The 14538-nt window shown below is 32.7% G+C and overlaps 2 protein-coding genes and 1 long non-coding RNA gene across 4 annotated transcripts in view; 1 reads left to right on the top strand and 2 right to left on the bottom strand.

Annotated features, from left to right (window-relative positions):
- Window positions 1-9337, bottom strand: part of LOC100746803 (laminin subunit beta-1) — a 14531-nt gene extending 5194 nt beyond the window's left edge. Inside the window, exons 1-11 of one of the 2 annotated variants that reach the window (XM_012390348.3) lie at window positions 9149-9337; window positions 8279-8603; window positions 6602-6728; window positions 5292-5339; window positions 4866-4952; window positions 4060-4285; window positions 3579-3878; window positions 2050-2612; window positions 1684-1863; window positions 1212-1537; window positions 32-1085 (exon numbers count right to left, since the gene is read on the bottom strand). In XM_012390348.3, the coding sequence (XP_012245771.1) occupies window positions 32-1085; window positions 1212-1537; window positions 1684-1863; window positions 2050-2612; window positions 3579-3878; window positions 4060-4285; window positions 4866-4952; window positions 5292-5339; window positions 6602-6665 (2848 nt within the window). In that variant the 5' untranslated portion in view covers window positions 6666-6728; window positions 8279-8603; window positions 9149-9337. Of the gene's footprint in view, window positions 1-31; window positions 1086-1211; window positions 1538-1683; window positions 1864-2049; window positions 2613-3578; window positions 3879-4059; window positions 4286-4865; window positions 4953-5291; window positions 5340-6601; window positions 6729-8278; window positions 8604-9148 lie in introns of those variants that run through there. The other variant, XM_024370712.2, reaches the window with a different exon arrangement.
- A 1109-nt stretch (window positions 9338-10446) lies between these two features.
- LOC100747037 lies at window positions 10447-11682 on the bottom strand. The gene is made up of 3 exons (XM_003485229.4): window positions 11378-11682; window positions 10768-11001; window positions 10447-10693 (listed from the first exon to the last, which is right to left on the bottom strand). The coding sequence occupies exons 1-3, from the start codon at window positions 11537-11539 to the stop codon at window positions 10520-10522; spliced, it is 570 nt and encodes a 189-aa protein (XP_003485277.1). The 5' UTR covers window positions 11540-11682; the 3' UTR covers window positions 10447-10519.
- A 257-nt stretch (window positions 11683-11939) lies between these two features.
- On the top strand, window positions 11940-13921 carry LOC117152201. The gene is made up of 2 exons (XR_004462514.1): window positions 11940-12270; window positions 13761-13921. It is a non-coding gene; the product is annotated as an uncharacterized LOC117152201 (long non-coding RNA).
- Window positions 13922-14538: the final 617 nt, after the last annotated feature.

Raw genomic sequence — 14538 nt, 5'->3', positions numbered from 1 at the left:
TATATATCATTACTAATCTAATCCAACTTACCCGGACAAGGGCACGCTCTACATGGAATATCCACACCAATCCTAGGATCACCGTAATATGTCTCGATACATCTATCGCAATTGTGTCCAGTCGTGTAGTCCCGACAATTTATACAGGCGCCAGTCTTAGAATCACAACTTTCAGCATGACCATTACACTCGCACCGTTGACAATGAGGGAAATTCCAGAAGCCAGGCTCGCATTGGCCGCAAGTTCTACCATAAGTATTTGGTCGGCACTTGCATCGACCTGTTTCAATGTCGCAAAAATTATCCAGCGCCCCTACACCATCGCAATCACAGGGAATGCAACCCTCCGGACTAAATCCGTAAGTACCAGGCGCGCAACGATCGCAACGCCTGCCAACAACGTTCTGTTTACAAGGGCACGTGCCTCCGTAATTTTCACACAGCAAACTGTGCGATCCAGTCGGATTACACTCGCAAGAATGTGCTCCGTCATAAACGTAGTAACCGATACTATTTTGGTACTTCTTGCAAACTTCCGGGATATTATTCGTTATGGCGTTAAAATCGTTATAAAAATCACTACAATGATATATTTCGTATTCCTGCCGACGAAGTTCACCAACTACCGGCGTTTTAAAGAAAGGAATGGAGTCTATTTTTGGTCTCAGAACGATAGAGTCGACCAAAATAGACGCGGACGGTGTGTCCATGTGATTATTGAATTTACGGAATTGTAACAGAATATTGTATCGTTTCCCTGCTTCCAAACAAACGGATGGTTGCACAACGACGCTTCTCGATCTTAAAGGAAGTTGCGCGTATAGTTGATCGTACTCTGGTCTCCATTCGGCACAAGGACCATTCGGATCCACTGGACTTTCTCTCTCGATGATTATTTGAACATTCTCCCAAGATCCAACCTGAATTGGTTCATATCGTATGATGATATCGTACCATAAACTTTTACGTATATCGTCGATCGTGAAATTCAACACTGAACCTTCGAGCGCTTTCATAAAGCCAGTTCCGGTCCACGTACTATTTCTTCCGTCGCGATAGGGCTCTCTTATCACCACTTGGCAATTCTAAAATAGATTGTATTACAAACAAAGTTATAGAAATATTTGCAAGAAAAAATTGTGTTTTATATTTCGGCAATCTATAAGTTGACTTTTTAATTATTTTTAACTAAAAAAAAATTGAATAGTTACATCGCTGGCTCTGGATAATTCACCCTCGTAAATGAGAAAGTCTAACGATCCAGTGTAGTAGCTTTGTTCAGGTTGGTTACAAGTTCTGCCGCTGACGTGAGGTCTACAGCGGCACTGGCCAGTGACTACGTCGCAAGAATTCTCGTAGGAACCACCAGGATCGCAATCGCAAGGCTTGCAACCGTCTGGATCTTCCGAAAGTCCCCAATATTCTGGGAGACATTGGTTACAATCGCGAGCAGTAACGTAACGCTTGCAAGTACATTCGCCAGTCACCATGTTACATCCACGATTGTCAATGGTACCCAGGATGTTGCAGGTGCAAGCTAAACAGAACAATTTATTTTCACTTCTTTTTTTAATTTTGGAAATTTATATCATCTGCTGCTTGAAAAATCTGGAGAAAAATTTAACCAGCCGTATCCTAAATTGTGAAAGAAAAATTCGTGCTGAACCGTTTACGAATCAATACCTTGACATCCCTCGGGATTTTCAGGATCGAAGTTCCAGAAACCATTTTTACAATGATCGCAACGACGACCTTCGACATTTGCTTTACAGTTACAGCGGCCAGATTCGCCTCCGGTGAGAGGATTGGTTATCGAATCGCATATACCGTCGTCCAAGGAACCACCTAGGTCGCAGTCACAAGCTACGAACAGATAAGAAAAAATAAAGTATAAAATTCCACTTATCATGAAGCACACTATGAAGAGAAATTTGGAGTATCGTTAAATTTCCCATAGATGTATTTTTATACATCTATTATTCGAAGTCTTCTAATGAAACAGAATCTACCAAAGATGTGATTGATAGTAGTAATAGATAAGCAACTTACGCAGACATGCTTCAGGATGAGTAATATCTTTGGTCACGTCGTGATAGAAGAATGGTTTGCAGAGTTCACAGTTCTTTCCCATAGTATTGTGTTGACAGTCATCGCAAACACCGCCAGATACTCTTCCAGAATTTTCATAAACAGCTTCGTCGAAATGGCAAGAGTTCGTGTGATTGTTACAAATACAAGGTCTACAAGCGTTCGTCTGCTTTCCAACAGCTGGTTTCCACGGAAGATCATTGTAGAAGTCTTGACATTTTTCACAATTCAATCCCGTAGTATTATGAGTACACTCGCATCTGCCGTGCACCATATTTTCCTCATCAGGGACTCCAGGAAGCGGAAGGCATCTAGATGCATGACCGTAACAGGAACAAGATCCGCGAATCACTATGTTTTGAATGGCATAGTAATATTTCTCTCGAATTTCTGCGCGGTCGTCGAGAAGATCGTCTCCTAGAGTGTGCAACCTAGTCATGTTTATGCGAAGGTTCGTTATTTTCAGTTGGTTCTGCACTTCCTTGGAGTAGGGGTTGTCTATCTCCAAATTCTGAGGCAATACTCTGGAAACAATGAAAAATTTATTCAATTGTTATTCGGATAATTAAAGTAATTGTGTTTAACACTTAGCCAACCGCGCGCGCCACAGCGAGCTATACGTTACTCACCGCGCTCGGACAAGCCAACCTATACGCTGTCCACCGCGCATTTTTCCAAGTATCGAGGACTAATGTTCACTACTTAAAAAACAAAGAAGTCTAAGAATTATTTAAGTGGTCAATTATATTTTGTGTTGATAATCTTATTTAAAGATTTCACATATTGTTTATACAAAACATGAAATCAAAAGTATATATTAAAAGTATAAAAAATATAGGTAGAATTAAGAACAGTAAAGATGATTAAAGATAAATAACACGACTTGAACGCGAAATTAAACATTCATAATGTATTTTAATATTTTTTTACAATGTGGTATCGTTAGATTATAACTTTATTTAGTCATAATCGATAATGTAACTTTTTAATTAATTTTAACACCACTAAATTGGTGTATTTTATCATATACTGTACTTTATAAAAGCAGAAAAAATGGCGCAATTAATTGGAAGCAATTCCAGGTAAACAATAACTGATGATAACAAAAAAGAAGAAAAGGCGTTGCAAAAGTCAAAAAGGGAGATCTCTCCGTTCGGTCACGCAACGATGTATTTTATAGAGGGGAGATCTCCCTATTCAGTTGGCTAAGTGTTAATCCACTGAGAACCAAATTATTTATCATAATTTAAAAAATGTAAACCTAAAATCATTTTCATCTGTCACACTTTCTTTATACAACAACGATTCTTAATTATTTTCCATCAAAGTAATCATATACATAAAATCATATCTCGAATTACAAGACACGTATTCTGTAAATTAATCACTAAAAAATGTAATTATTAGAAATGTCAGTTACATGCAACGTATCTAAAAGCAGCGTTGTGCTATTGAAGTTAAATGATCCCTGGTTATCGTTATTTACATACCTAAAGATAACATCACCTCCAGACGATGGCGCCACGGCGGAATACCTCGTCTCGCAGATAACATCCGTCAGTCTCTGAGGTTGTTCCGTAGACACTCCAGGGAAGTACTTTTCGCAATTGTGCGCGAAGTATCGATACACTTGCCACGTTTTACCAAAATCGGACGATCGTTCAATCAACATCTTCGCCGGTCTAAACGTTTTGAAACGGATGATGCTGTGGGTGAAATGGAACTCCGCTTCCAGATCGAAGCGTATCGTTACGTTCTCCACGCCATTTTCCGCTTGCCACCAATTTTTACTGTTGGATTAAACGAGTAAAATAAATTTAAATTAAAAATAATTTAAATTAAACGAATAAAAGTAGAAATTTTATTTTTCTTATTCAAGATAAGTGTTTGAATAGAAGTGATAAAAGATATTTTTGTAAAAAAGAAGGGAGAATTGAAAAACATAAACGTATAATTTAATGGATTACTTACTCGGTAACTACATTTTCGATGTTATGTTGCTTGTTGGGCGACGATGCGTCGCAAAAAAAGCACTTCTTTCGCTCCTTTAAATGCGAAACGATGCAGTACCTTTCAGGTTTTGTAAGACCGCAAGTAGATGATGCGGACAATCGATTTTTTCGACCGATTAATAAATTTCCTGTAGAGGGGTAACATGAGCTCTGCTCGCAGGGATGCTTCCTCTTTATTTGTGCGCCTAAAGAGAACATAATCGAATTTCAACAAATTTCTTCACGAAAGAAGAATCGAGTTAGCTATTATTTTAGTAATTTATCTCCATCCCCTTCAGCCAGTTCAAGTATCCTTACATCGTCAATTGGTAATTACGTTAATCGACTGTTTGTTATTTACACTGGGTTAACGAGATTCCCAGATACCAAAAGTTAGTGATCAAAAATATAGTGTCCAGATATAATTGCCTCAACCAAATTAAAAAGATACGAGGAAAGAAATGTAGGATTACTCGCTGATCTTTTTGACCTTCTGCTTCGAAAGATGAAACGTGAATGTAAGTCATCGACTTGCATAAGACAGGAAAGATCTACGTTAGATCGTTCGAACGATGTAGCAAAAATTATTTTAATCAACAAGAAGTACTGGCGATATTAATCATGTACACCTGTGACAGTTTAATCATAGAACATGTCATTCCATGTAGACAATAGATTAAGCAACGTTATCATTATAACGATAATAGAGCAGCTCTATCATGCTGGTTATAATTGTCTGTAAACAATGAGCAACGTGAGTTTTTGAAACCAGCGAGAACGGACTACCTCTTGGACTGTGAATGATCTGCCTTGGCCAATAATGGCGATCTTCGCTCACCTCCGTAGGTGACATATCTCCTCTCTGGATTGATCCTATAACACCCCGCTTTTATCTCCAATGCTCACTGCTATCCGATTCTACGTATTCTTACAAAGAATTTCTTAACGGTTGTTCCAAACTTTATTTTGATATAAATTCTTTAAAATGAAACTTTTATTTTAATGTATATTTTGGAGATTCAAAATATTTCCTATGTATTATGCCCTGTATATGTGTATATAAAAACTATATATGTATTGTAATTTATATCAGAAATGCTAATGTTCTCAAATTGAAATGAAATATTGATCATTGAGTTGCATTCACGGTTTGCCGATTCTTTTATTGTTTTTTTATTATTTTAAAGTAATCGAAATGATATTGAAACTCACCTCTGGCTGGAATAACCCTTTCCCTGCCATGTTGAGGCTCTGCGATATCTGAAAGCGGAAATGATCTGGTTAAAAAACTATTTTGTAGACTTTAATATCTCTGTACATGTTTTATCATTCGTCGTTTAAAACGATAAACACAGACTATCTTACATAAAATAATCAACATGAATTCCTTTTACTAAAAATTTCCACGAAAATATGGGAAATCTTTCAACACTTTTTTTTTTAATCTACAAATCTAAAGAATACTGCTCATTTTTTGGAGACGCTAGACATGGATAATAAATATAGGATGAAAATTAATAGCTACGATTTTTCGGAGAAAAGTTTAAACAAAGATAGAATTATTCAGTTATCACGTAGAGTTCTACTACCGGTTGAAGCTATCGCAAGTAACAACCGGATGTTTATGATGTAGCTTCTCTAGAGACCGTTAAAAATGAATGAAAATTCTCCAAAACTCATAAAAAATTACGTTTTATTGATTTTAAATTCCTGATAACTCTATTATATTATGTTATTCACTAATAAGAATTCTAACTTTTTCTAAATTCTTACGTTATTATACACAAATATTTCAATATAATTTGCATAAAATATTTCACCATAAAATTATTTTGTTCTATAACAGTTATAATTTTAAAGAAAATAAAATGCTACTAGATATCTTCCCATATTTTCTTAAAATATTTAAATTGTAAATGTTGGGATAAAATGGAAGATTTAAACGAGCAAATGCTTTACAAGAACATTTTTTAATGATCTATTGATGCTAAACGCCTTTTGATCTTATTACTTGAGATTTCTAGAGCGCTTAGATTTTGGAGACTGAAATAAGCTTGAGAAATTCAGAAGAAAGGCAGGTCGAGGGGTCGAATCGCTATCTAATCGTGTGGATAAAGTGTCTTCCAGGCTACATTAAGAATAATAACTGGATAGCACGTTAAAATCAAGACGAATTTCAACTATACTGTTTTAACCTAATTTTTTTTTCTTCTTGTTCAACCAGAAGCACATATCGACAATTGAAATATTCAAAGTAAATTTTAGGAAACTTCAATTTTCTTTAATCAATCTTTATGAAAGAAAACTTCGTAATTTTACAAATATATTAAGTTGACACCGGGAAATTTTTATTCCAATTTTTTCGAAATAATTATTATCTTATAATCTTATTCTATCTTACAAAATTTTATTAAAGTCATGTATACAAATGATATAATACTCGATAAGTATAAATGCGAAAAAATTAATGATAACTGCGGCAAACATGTGTTGAATTAAACGTATTGATAAATAATACTTACCCGACACAATAATTATTGCAAGTAATAGTATTGCAAAAATTGCCTGAGAAAATGCTCGAGCCATTTTTGCTCCTCCCCCCTATCGTTTAAATTTCTTGAACAGAATTTAAGCCATCGGCAATATATTCTGGAAACAAAAAACATTTACTTTTTACAAATAAAATTTATTTCGTCTTTGAACAATAATGGCAAAATGATACTAAAAGCGATCATAGCTGAAATTTTTCTTTGAAGTTCGATGAATAACCAAACTTATCTCAAGGTAAGTCCATTCCAGAAAGATTTGAAATCTTGGAATTCTTATTTTCTTGGAATTCTATAGAGAAAATTTCCTTTGAACGCTGTAGATTTTACAATGTGTTTCTGTCAGTCAGAAAGACTTATGTCTTTCCAGTATCTGATATTTACTATTTTTTTTGAAGAAGTAATGAATCACCACAGTTGTAGATACCCAGTGAAATTTTATTTTCAATGTGTATTTTGTGTTATAAGAGCTTCCCAAAAAACTAGAATTCAAATTTCGTCAGTTTTATATCAATAATATTAGTTGCTTTCACATAAATTTATAAACCTAGTAAACAAACATAATGCTCGCATATTAAACAATCTGAGCAATAAATAAGTGTAGGATTTATCTACAATGTATTAAGAATCACGATGTTTGCCATACATATTTCGAATCGTCAATGAGGCACTTTCGATACAAAGAACCATATTAGCTATTACTACATTTTTATAAACGATAATATATATAAAATTTGTTAGCCTTTCGATTATATAATATTGGCGTATAAAAAGAATCACTACTAATGCACTCCAGTTTTGTAAATGTTTATCGCGCATAGTTCAATGACCAAACGCTTTCGTAGATCTGGAACGTCTGATAAGTTGTTAAATGTTCACGTTCAACGAACATCTTTTTTTTTAATGTTTTAAATTCGAATATTTTAAGTAATGTAATTAAGATCGTCCTAATTCATTATTTTAGCAATATATTAAAAAATACATATATTATCTCCCATATAAAAAAGTATCCTATATTCAAGACAACTTTATATTGAATGTAATAATCACAAATATTGTATATCAGAAATATTGTCTTTGTTATATTATATTCAAAATATACTACCTCTACTATACTACACTCAAATATTACTGCACTTTATTTTATTCGAACTTCCTTATTCCGAAAAGTTTTACAGATTTCCATAAAAACAAATACTTCTTATCAAACCTATATCTTAAATTTAAAATTACAAAACTCTCAATTTGCAATTCTAAAATTTCAAGCTAATTTCTAAATCAATTTACACTTTACATATCAACAATTTCTGGTCATTCGATATTTCTATTCCGAAATGGTACCTATTGTTAAACGTCAAATTCTTCCATGCAATTATCCAGAAGGACAATGTCAACAACTAATATTTGCACAATTTATAAACCGCGTCTAATTAAAATCACACATACGCATTCACATACATATATGCACATAAGCTTTCTTTCGTATCGGTCAGATTTTTAATACATCATTATTCGACAAAAAAAAGCAGTAAGCCGTTATTTCTAAAGTGATGAGGCTTACAGACAAGTAAACGATCCTGATACGGCCGAGAGCGAAGCAGCGTCGAATGAGGAAATGAGAATAGCAAGAACAAACTGCGAGAAACGTCTTACCTAACTCGGTGTATCGTGTATCTCCCTTGAGAGAGTGTCTCGTGTTGTGACCTGGCAGACGCCTCGATAGATCCACGACGAGAATCGAACGACACAAGTAAACTGATTGAGAAGCCAATGATCCAGAGTGCACTCGATCCCCGCGATACACCGTTCCGATCAATGAGATGAGGAATGGACGAGAGACAAAGTCGTTGTGAACGCCTCTGGTGACGCGCCTCTCTCACGGTGTTTCTCGGTTAAGGAGAACCTCCGACAGTGGCCAGTGCCGTACGTAGAATGAGGTCCCTTCTTTGCCGGCTCGTGACGAGGGTGCTGACACAGGCTGAGGGGCAAAGCGAAGTTTCTTAGAACGATACCGGAGTAGGGGAACGAATGCGGGGGCGTCTATCAAGCAAAGGTTTACTTAGGGATTAGCCGCTTGCAATAATTTTATCTAGAAACGAGGAGACTCGTTTTGTTTCTCTTTGTTTATTTGATAGATTAAAGGATCCTAAACGAGATTAAAGGAAAGGTTGAATTGAGAAAGATGAACGAAGTGATTCACCGGTTATTATAGTTGGCTTAGACTTAATGGCAAGTCAGAAAAGTTGTGTATTTATTAGTTTCGAGGATTCCATTCGTGGGAATTGATGTATTAAGTTTTTAATTAGAGGTCTGAGAAATTGTTTTGTGAAAGGTATTTAAAAATTCTTTAAAAATTTATATTACATACACATTTACATTTGTGTATATTTTAGATATTTTATATGTATATTTATTTTATTTTGTACCTTGAAAGTATTAAAATTAATAGAATCTTTAACAATAAGGCGATATGATCTTTAAAATACCATAATTACTGTAAATTATTAATTTCAGACTACGTACATATGTATATTGAACAAGCTTTTGGTAAACCATCGTGTTCCGTTTAGCCCATCATGCATTAAGAGAAACAGCTTAATTTATGGCACCCTCAAATGTCTTCTCTTTTTCTTCTTAAAATCGAGGGTGACAAAAGTTAGACGATCGCTCCAAGCGTCAAGGTTTTTTTTATATATACATACATATATGTATGTACATACATATGTACATATGTACATATATGTATGTATGTTAAGAGGAAGAGATAAGTTATTGTTACTTTAAAACTGAAAAACTAGATTGTCTCTGTGTAACAAAAATTATATTCGGGCATTAGTAATACGTAAAAAGTTATCGTGTAACAATGCAAAATTATTGCTGATATAGTAGTATATGTACATACATAAAAGGTACATAATACATAAAAGATTGCTGTCCTGTGATATTCACAAGGCGTTGTGTCGCGCTGCGGTGTCCATTACATCAACCAGTTGGCTACAGTTCACATGTGCAGCACACTTGTATTCCGTTTCCTTTATTTCTTTTCGCTTCGGTTTATATCTGGCACACCAAACTGTTGAAACTGACTGACTGACCAGTATCTCGGTTGTTGGCTATAATCGGAGGTCTTTTCTACAAAAACGACTTAGTGCAATCGTTTGAGAAAGTCCCCTCCTCCTTTTGAATTTAGATAGAATTACAAATATCTACGATTCTTATAACATATTAAAATTAATTAAAATATTATGCAGATAGTATTGATAAATCTTTAGTATCTGCTGCCCAAGGTTATATAAAGGTTATATAATAAATTGTTTAAAATTGTATCTTTTTAATCTGCCATATTTTGAAATATCGACTAATTTTGTTTTAAGTTCAAAATGGAACAAGAGTACAATGACCTTTATAACAGAAGTGCAGTAATGAAGTAGAACTCGTACACGCGAAATGTGACAAACGAATGTGATCATCGAAAAGGAAGGAAGAGTAGTGTGGGCTGTGTTATCACTATAACGTATCCCGGTTATGATAGTAACGTACGATTGTCTCCTCATTCTTGCCATTTCTCTTTTACATGTCTTCCCTATTCTTTTTTTTTTTTTTAACTAACACACCGACACAGAATCAACGACTAATAAATCACCCATACATTCGATAATTAATTTTTAAAAGAATTCTCTGAAATATTTATAATTGATATAACAATTCTTTGAAAACTGTTCAAACGTACAAATAACATTCAATAATAATAAAATTATTATTTTAATTGGCACTAAAACAAATGTAACATCTTTATTTCGTAAAATAAAAATTAAATTTTGTTTGTGTTATACATTTTTTTAATAATCATACAAAATATAACAAAAACATTAATGTGTAAAAAATATAATTTTATTACAACTTGGATTCATTAGTAGATTCATTAGGAGATTCATTAGTAGATTCATTAAGTAGTAGGTCTATATAGGCATTTGCTATCAAATCTTCATGTTTTATACCTAATTTAGACATTAAGTCCTGAGCAATCTTCTCACCACTTTCTATATCCTGTTCATCAGTCAAGACTACCTAAAATAATGACACTACTATATTATTTTACAGGTGCAAATGTGTAATGATCCATTCATTGTGGTTCTACGAACCTCTAATTCCAAAAAAGTTCCTAAACCTTCAACATCATCAATATGTACACGAGTTTGACCAATCATATACAATTTTCTAGTCTTTTTTACAATGCCTAGACGACCATTTGATGCACTTAAAATATTTCCGACATGACTACAAGCAGATTTGTTTAGGGTTACTTTTTCATAATCGCAAAGCTTTGGACCAAACTTATTAGATCTTCTGTAGTAAATTAATTCTCCTGAATCATCCTATGTGAGAAAAATATTTATCTTATTACACAATTAGGTGATTGTTAACATCAATAGTAGTAGTTATCCTCTCATATTTTACTGTGTCATTGAAAGCATCGTCATTGCTTTTTAACCTGTTTTATCTTTTGCATCTGGTTTTAATATATATTTCTATCGAATTGATAATTACTGTTATATGAAGAGGGAAGGAAATAGAAACAGGAATTAAAAAATGTATAACTATTTATTCTCTAAAACCTTGTATAATAAACACTGTTATTTATATGTATATAGTTTATATATATACATATATATACATATATATACATATATATATGTATATAGAAAAATAAGAAAGTAACAGTCCTATGTAAAAACGTAATTAATTTCTTACTTGGAATTTTCGTAATTTTAATCTTCCTCCTTCCTTGACTTTAAAAAAAGTATCATACTGTTTCATGACTTTCACGATACTGTTCTGCTTTGTTAATTGTACAACTCGAGAAATCTTAAGGTCTGGATCATCAATTTTTGCTTTTATTTCAATATTACGCATTGTTAATGATTTATAATAATAATTATTGTATTTTGATATAAATCACTCGCGAATACTGGTTTTGTATACTACTTTTGTACTCGATACTTAAACTACCATAGACGAAGCATAAGATAGATCTATCATTTAACAGCTCAACACGTACATTGCGTCACATGATTCAAAGACTAGCCAAACTGTTACCATTTTCGTATCACTTCCAACATTACCGATCTAACGCAGAGTAAGTTTAATTTATCACAGAAAAGATATATTTTTTTATATAAATGACATAAAACGATATTCATTTTACCAATTTCAGTGGTAGGATATATACATATATATGATTATCTATATAAATATAATTATATATATATAATATAAATAATATATATATAATTTATTAAACGTAAATTTGTTATATGGTCCGTGTTTTGGTTTCCATGATATCAAATTATACGAGATGCTAGATCTATGCAGTACATCGTCTATGATTAAAACCTAACCAATATCTCTCTACCAACATAAACTTAGCTAAACAATTTGAAGATTTGAATCAAGACGAGATAAAATATGAATTTAAGTTTGAAAATTTAAAAATTTGAGTGGGAGTTTGTAATCAACGTATTAACCTTCTCCTTCTGACTTCTAAGCATTTAATCCGAAATAGAATAAATGAATCGCATCGCTGTAAATGGAATAAACTAAACTAAATGAACTAATTAACAAAATCAAACACATACCAAATTAAGGTAAAAGCAAAATAGTAAAAGAAAATAGAAAAGTAAAAAATTCAACAACCACAAAATTGATACAGTTATCATTATCAATTTAATATGTTATAGGCGACGTTATTCTTATATTAAATATTATGTAATATACAATGATGCGCTTGAAAATGATTTTGCTCTAAAGGAAACGTAATGTTAAAGCAATCTTTTACGTTTGCTAATAGACCTTATTGTTTCTTTCTTTCCGCTTAGATCAGCGGACGAACTCCTTTTAAATTCAATAATTGTATGTATTATGGGTATTAGTTTAAAACTTTTTTATTTTTTTCGTACCTTTAAAAAACTAGCAAATAATTAATAGCATAATATATATAGATTGATTGGATCTCTATATTCCACAATAGGTTGTTTGAAATTTTGGTTAAAATTTTATTTCATTCAAAGTGCGAAAACAATCGTATTAACGTCCTTAATTTTTTATCGAAAGTATGTTATCGTTAAAATAAATATCGTATCGAGAAAACTAAAACATCGATTTTAATCGATCGTGGTGAGTATTCAAAACGATATCATATATCGTTTTTATCAATCAGTTTTTTAATGAAATGAAATAGTAGTAATATTAAATTAAAAATGGTAGAAATTACCGCAGCGTATATTGTTTTTTCTTAAATATAGAACAGGGATGTCTATTTTCGCGTCACCTTTTAACTCTTTGAGGTGGCCGTGTTTTAGTGAGAGATAAAAGAGCGGAAAAAATGCATTCTCAAAATCCTTGAGAACATAGAAGACTGATCCTCAACAGCAACGCAATTTTTAATATTTAGGACATCCCTCAACGTATTTTAAACGTAGAATAAATAATGAACTTTTGTTCGAGTTCAAATATAGTAACGGTAATCCGATAATCGCAAAAAATTGAAAAATTAATAAAACAAATATATTTGAATAAAAATTGATTCGTAAATTTTTTCGTAATTCGAATTATGAGATCTTTATTTTTATGTTTACATTTTTCCGAATTTGTTACGCGTTATAAGTTTAAATAAATGAATGCATCTTGAATGTTTCTCAACCTATTGGTTTTAACAGTATTACACATACTATCAATCATAAGTTCGATACCACCTCTTAAGGAATTAGTTTACAGAAATTTTAACAATTCACGCGCAGATCTATCTGTTACTTAAAGAAGAAAAATTCTTCCTACTTCTATTAAAACGACCACTTTTAACTGTGTAATTTCTAATCTACATGCACTTCAAACGTACCTGTCTTTGAATTCTAGTGCATTATTATTATGTGTCTCATTGCTCAAAATAATAATTAAATCGAATCAAACTATACTGCATATATATACTGCATGCAGGTAAACAATAATTACTTGTGATTTGTAAATATAGCTGTTTACTTACTATCCTTCAAATTGTAATACTGAAAAAGATAGTGTTAATTCTATATCACCAATATGTATAATTAACTTATATTTAGATTAATTTTATATTTTCCAGGGCCCCCTCCGCAACGCGCATGGTACGACCATCGTGGGGTTTTAGTCGGTAAGTCCGACATTACCACGCGGTCCATGAGGAGTTCCCCGCGTAAAAAAAAGTTGATTTTATATTTATGATGTACTATTTGCGTGTGTGTACAACTAAAACAAGAACTTTAAGAAAAACCATGAAATGTCTGAAATATTAAGAAATATAATATACACTTTAGAAAATATAAAAACTTTTATGATAATAGATAAAGGTGGTAATCGGAAGTAAAACTTATGATCCATAGTATAGATAAACAGTAAAAAATTCAAATATAGAGCTGCATAAAGTTTATGACAGTCAGAAATAAATTTGGGCAACCCTTGTACGAAAGACCAAAAAGAGAAAATCAGTATGACACATTTACGAGTAAACGTCATCATATTTCGGCCGGAGTCATAAATATAGTATTGTACCAGTTTTCTCAAACGAAACAAGTGTTCTGCTACGTCTATTTGCTGTACAAGTGCGTTCAACGCATAGCGTTAATTAAAAGTCTTCGAACCAGAGTTATGTAAAAATCCGTAAATACTGGAGATTTGAATTAGGTTAAATAACGTACTAGAAATCCATAATTCTACAATTTTTCGACATTTATGCATAACTGATTCGAATCTTTCTATTCGAAACGTTTAATTTAAGTCCATTTTACGTTACGTTTCATTCAATGTTTCCCGTATTTTTGTGAACGTTTTTAGTACTGCATTCTCTTCTCTTTCTCCTTCTTCTGTTTAATATCATGACTACA

The sequence above is a fragment of the Bombus impatiens genome, unplaced genomic scaffold (genome assembly GCF_000188095.3).
Source record: "Bombus impatiens unplaced genomic scaffold, BIMP_2.2 scf_0044, whole genome shotgun sequence".
Classification (NCBI taxonomy): domain Eukaryota; kingdom Metazoa; phylum Arthropoda; class Insecta; order Hymenoptera; family Apidae; genus Bombus; species Bombus impatiens.
Note: the sequence above shows the minus strand (reverse complement) of the source record. Positions and strands in the feature narration are given on the sequence as shown.

What these genes read in the sequence shown, in the direction of transcription:
- LOC100747037 (XM_003485229.4), bottom strand. Translation starts at nt 11,539, where the DNA reads ATGCGTAATATTGAAATAAAAGCAAAAATTGATGATCCAGACCTTAAG. An exon ending in TAAAATTACGAAAATTCCAA is followed by an intron (nt 11,002 to 11,377) that starts GTAAGAAATTAA and finishes TTTCTCACATAG; the next exon opens with GATGATTCAGGAGAATTAAT. An exon ending in GAACTTTTTTGGAATTAGAG is followed by an intron (nt 10,694 to 10,767) that starts GTTCGTAGAACC and finishes TCATTATTTTAG; the next exon opens with GTAGTCTTGACTGATGAACA.